At 39.1% G+C, this 5832-nt stretch overlaps 1 protein-coding gene across 1 annotated transcript; it reads left to right on the forward strand.

Annotated features, from left to right (window-relative positions):
* Positions 1–3684: 3684 nt before the first annotated feature.
* Positions 3685–5436, forward strand: LOC121177255. Its single transcript, XM_041031503.1, has 5 exons — positions 3685–3913; positions 4096–4437; positions 4737–4856; positions 5015–5049; positions 5211–5436. The coding sequence occupies exons 1-5, from the start codon at positions 3799–3801 to the stop codon at positions 5310–5312; spliced, it is 714 nt and encodes a 237-aa protein (XP_040887437.1). The 5' UTR covers positions 3685–3798; the 3' UTR covers positions 5313–5436.
* The last annotated feature ends 396 nt before the right edge of the window (positions 5437–5832 follow it).

Here is a 5832-nt window from a genome sequence, read left to right on the forward strand (position 1 = left end):
TATTGTTTTGCCTTCTGTCTGAGGGGAAAGAAAGAGCATGATTGATGTGTGATGGAGGAGGAGTCAGAAAGGACACTGATGACTGTTAAACTGTCTTATAGGGAGACTGAAATGGTCTGTGGGGGGTGGAGTGAGTGAGATACACATCACAGGTTTGACAGGAAGAGACAGCACAGTGTGGTCTGAGCACAGCTGAGGTGAAAATCATGAGGCCTCCAAACTCTGAAGGAAAGTTTTAAAGGAAGCAGAGAAAACTGACCTGTTGTTTAGGACAAATGAAACTAGCTGCTGTATTTAGGCTTTTATGGAAAATAGAGAAGATAACACTGACTAACATTGTGTGAGTCCACCACAGTAAGACTTCAGTCATGATCACAAACCTCACAGAAAAAAAGATTGTTCCACTAAAACATATTAATCAGCCTCTTCCTACATTGTTAAATCAATCCACTCTTCTACTACTTTGCCTACATGCACAACATCAGTTTGCTGAAAGGAGAAACACGTACTCTCACAATCAAGATCACAAACAGCAAGATAATAGAAAATGTTGATGTTAAACAAGACAAAGAGTCTACAGCTGTGTTAGTGACTGTGTGAGGCTGAACTCAGACACAGTGATGCTCTGAGCTTAGTGCTAATGTCAGCATGTTCATACAGACTCAGCAGAGTTGAGCCTCTGTGGACTCACATGCTTCTCAATAACAGTCTAAAGAAAACGTACAAAGATACGACTGGTTGTTAGATCTGTTGGTTTATGAGCAGCGAAGCACCACTGGGGATTCTAACACAATACAATTTAAGCTGCACACAAACAAAGGGCTCAAAAGAAAAACTCAAAAATCTCAGTAAAAGACTAAAAGCAATTAACTGGTCTTTAAAGCAGGAAAGTTTCAGTACATGAGAAGTTAATAAAAAACACTGGCAGAAGTATCCAAAGATTCATGAGGCTGAATCAGAGAGAACTACAAGGAAAACAGGGTCTAAACACAGAAAAGGACTGAAAGAGGAAAATGGCTGGAACATTGGACACAAGAGACTAAAACAATCTGACAATAGACAAAAGAGAAAACACATCTTAAATACATGAAGAGGAGGGGAGACAATTGGACATAGGTGCAAAACATTAGGGCAGGACAGGTAATCAAAGAGGCGGGAAAACCAGGAGGCCAGGAAGTGATTCTGTGTTAATCACAGTGAACTTATCTGTATAAAGGTAAAGAAAGTATTTTCACACAAGTGATTAGTTTTGATCCTCACATGCATCTTTGTTCTCCTCTCAGTTTTTTTTGTCATGTTGTTTGTCTTTGATCTTAAAAAAAAGAGGGAAATGAAAACACACGAGGTTTGATGGAGGAGGAGTCAGAGAAAGACACTGATGACACATTTCCTTATATTGAGTCTCTGCAAGAACAAAGGAGTGAGTGAGTGAAGTACACATCACTTATTGGAGCAAAAGGCACAGTGTGACCTGAGGACAACTGAGGTGAAAATCATCAGACATCTACAATCAAACTTTCTGAATTGAAGCAGTTAACACTGGTTTCATTTCCTGTGTTGCACCTTTAAAAATAATGGGCCTGATCTTAAGGGAGAGTCTGCAGGGAGGGAGGAGCTGTGAGGTACATTTCACGTCTTGGACACAGAGATACAGCACAGTGTGGTCTGAGCACAGCTGAGCTCTCATGCGTCACAAGACTAAATGTGTTTAACCTGCATTTGGATTCAGATAAAAGAAAAAGAAATGTGGGAAATGTTTGCACAAGAAAGTGTTTTTCTCTGGTTGGATATGTGAAGTTTGTTCTAATTTAATTAAAGGAACCTTTCTGCACTGGCTGTGTTTGCATGCACATGCAGCCACACAACAAGTCTTGTGCCCCCTCCCCCTGTCATTTTCCACTGTGGTGAGAACGATATGTGTATCAGCCACAATGAAAGCCTCAGAAGACTGGCCTTTCACTTCAATAAAACCACAAACAACAGAAGCTGTACTACCTTTATACAGGACATCAGCACCTGCTGGAAGAAAAACAGGCCTTGTGGAGCCTCATACTTACAGAGAAAGACGACAGCATCTTCCTCATTAAACTGAGATACAGTATAAATGCATAGTACAGATCAACACATAGAGAAATAGTGACAGTTTATTTTGGACCTCAAATATAAAAAGATAATATTAGGAAAGTGTTGAGTTCATTGACAGTAACATAACACAATGAACAAAAAAGGCAAAGTATAATCAGCTTCAAATTATTAGTGATTGAAAGAAGCATTGCTGTTACAGAGGACAAACTCATAGGAACAGAGTGTAGCATGACTCTGTTTGTACTGTGGAAATGTGTACTCTTCTAAAATTATCAACATGATGGGAGTTTGAGAATGCATTACAACAAACAGTATCAACAGTAAATTAAAACAACAGCAAATCAGAAAACGAGATGTTTGACTAGTGAACAGATCAAATCAAATATGAAAAACTGGGGAAATTAGGAATAAAGACCTGATTCTCTCTACAGTTGGTGGTTTAGAGTTCATGTTACTGCGCCTCTTATTGTTATTGGCCTTGATACCATATGTTAAAAAGATGGTCAAATTTATTTTAATGTAAATTAAGTTTAGACTTTGGTTCACAATGTGTTGAGGACAAAGACTGACAGCATGGGAGCTCAGAGCCAAATGTGAGCCCAGAAAAAGACGTGATTCTCAGTTGTCTGATCTCAGCAACACGTCTGAGACACAGTTTTCAAGCAAAATACCTTGACCTCAACTTGCACTGCATCATGTGAATGCAACTGTTGTATCGCGTTGTCGCTGCTTGATGGTATCTTTGTGCTGCCACTAAAATAGAGCACTATGTGTGAGGGGTATGGGAGGTTATTGTGTGGCCCGTGCTCCACAAGATAAGTATAGAAAAAACCACCTCCCTCTTTAATGAAACCTCCTTCCTGAGGCTCAGTGATTTGAAGTTCCATTGCAGTAAGATGATCATATGCACAAAGATGAGCTTTACTATAATAACAGCTTTACTTCTCTCCAGCCTCAGTAAGTAATGGCACTGAATTACTCTCACACTGTGCTCCATGGAGAACTTCTGTCTCACTGAATAACCTGGAAACCTGAATGTATTTGCTGCTACAGTTGATCAGGGACATTGTTATCTGTTTGTTGTTTCATCAGCTTAGAACTAAATCTGTGTGCTGTGTGTTTCACGCTGGATCTGTGTCTCAGTTTGTGAGTCTCAGACTGTGGAGGTCCCACAGTGTGAAGCTGGATCAGAGACTGGAGGTCTGAGTCTGGGTTGTGGGTTGGTGGATTTTCCATCAACACACTCAGTAATTGTCAGTTCAACATATTTAAAGGTAAGAATGTTGTAAAGTGTCATTTAGCTGCAAACACAAAGGAAACAGAGATTTATCTTATTTCAACATGGTCAAAGATGAATTATGATGGAAAACTGTGTATATGAAAAAAATGAGAGACGTCAGCACAATGTTATCAACATCATCTGTAAAGAAAGTGCTGAACCTCATGACAAGCACTTTTGTCCCACTGTATGTGATGAACAGCTTTGAAAAGGAGCTTTGTTCTGTGTCATTGTCACGTTGAGTTTTATCTCATCTTGTGTATCTTTCCTTCTTTGATGGATCTTTGTTCATTGTATTATATATAATTTGGTTTGAAGATTATTTCTTAACTTTTGCATCTTGAGCATAAAAGTTTGCGTCAGCACATATTTTCTTGGAGGCGTTTCTGTGATGAGTTAGAGGAACAGAAAGAAGAAGAGCACACCTCCTCTTTATGTTGAAGACGTACCCTTCCTGGACTCACTTCAGTTACGGACATTGCAGAGCTTCAGTCGTGCACACGATGATCAACTTTACCTTGATAACAGCTTTCATTCTCTGCAGCCTCAGTAAGAACTGGAACTCATTTACTCTCAAGCTCATTATTCATTTTATTATTGTGTGTTTAACCTGCTGTCAATCAAACTTATTTCCTCATTAGGTTCTTGCTGACTTTCATTAAGAGCTATTGTTTCCCTTCATGTTGCTCTGAAACAACTAAATCTCTTGTTGTCTCTGCTGTTTGTTTCAGACTGGATCTGTGTCTCAGTGTCTGAGACTCAGACTGTGGAGGTCCAGCCTGGTCAAGAAGCCAAACTGCAAATCTCCAACATTTCCAAAAAAGAAACTGTGACATTCTGGTTCAGACTGATCAACAGAACCAGAGTCAGCTGTATCTCTGTTATGTCCAGGTCTAACAGCAAAGCTGAATTCTGTGATGGATATGACCAAAGAAAATTTGAAATGACATCCAACATCTCTACTGTCTCTCTTAAAATCAAACACGTGGATTTATCTGACTCTGGACTTTATTTCTGTGGATTTAACAATGATGCACGTCCCATTTTCAGTGTGATCAGTTTAAAGGTTAAAGGTGAGTTTACTGTCAAGTATTATCTGTCTTTTTGTTCCATTGTTCTGTTTGTTTCTGATCATATTACAAATACATTGTAATATCCTCTGTGTGTGGCTATTATGGTTATGATGTATGTCTGTCAAAATAAAGACTGAAACAATCTTCATTTCTTTAAAAGGCAGCAGTGAGTCACATGATGACATGGACAGAAAATGTTATTTCATTGTGCTAAATTTAGTTGTTTTCCATTTGAATTTCAGTCAGTTCTCAAGTCTCTAAAGGTTAAATAGAGTCTAACTTCATTATGTTTCTTGTAGAAGAGTGTGATGGAACAGCAAAGCTGATGAGTGTGATCCTGGCTGGTCTGAGTGTTTTCCTTGTTTTCCTTGTAATGGTCATCATTGGTCTGGTTGTTCAAAACAGGAAACTTCAGACAGGTACTTTTTCAGAGCTACTGTGTCTATTTTATATTTGGTTTTGTAACTACTTTCAAATTCTTTAAAATTTGTGTAAATATGTTTAAAAACACAAAACTCCTGCTTCACCAAAGACAAAGATCAATGAACTGACCAGATGTATTGTTTCTGTCACTTAGCTGATAAAGAAGAACAGAAGCCAGAGCAAAGTGAGGTAAATCCAACTTTGATTTTACATCTAATTCATATTTATTTCTTTTAAATGAATATTGACCAAACATCAATGTTGGTATGAGCCTGAAAAATCCAGTATCTGTGTGGGAATTAAGATCATGTCAAGTCTCCACATTAAGACTGTAAATCTTCTTTTCTCAGAATCATGGCTCTGATGAGATGAACTACGCAGCAGTGACTTTTCGAGCAAAAGCAAAAAGAAGAGAGCTGGAGCCAAATGTTGTTTATGCTGCCACCAGATAGACTCAGGAGGAAACTGGAACTGATGCTGTATCACATTCATATGCTCTGGGTCTTTGTCTGGCTTGTTGCTCAGAGGAAGAAACACTCTGGTCAAAAAATGTCATTTTGCAATAAAGATGTGATGTTGATCCTTTTTCAAGTGTCTTTCTGCTGCAGAGCTTCAATTGTCAGCATTTGCTTTCTCTCAATCAAAGTCTGTTCAGCCAATAAAAACATTTACTTGGTGTTTGAAGGAGGAGTGAGGACATTCTCTGACAGTGAGAGTTAGATGGAGGTCTGCAGCAGAGGAGGAGGGAGTGAGGTACACACAGAGGAAACAGTATGATTGATGTGTGATGGAGGAGGAGTCAGAAAGGACACTGATGACTGATAAACTGTCTTATAGGGAGACTGAAATGGTCTGTGGGGGGTGGAGTGAGTGAGATACACATCACAGGTTTGACAGGAAGAGACAGCACAGTGTGGTCTGAGCACAGCTGAGCTGAAAATCATGAGGCCTCCAAGCTCTGAAGGAAAGTTT

The sequence above is a fragment of the Toxotes jaculatrix genome, chromosome 23 (assembly GCF_017976425.1).
Source record: "Toxotes jaculatrix isolate fToxJac2 chromosome 23, fToxJac2.pri, whole genome shotgun sequence".
Taxonomy (NCBI): Eukaryota; Metazoa; Chordata; class Actinopteri; family Toxotidae; genus Toxotes; species Toxotes jaculatrix.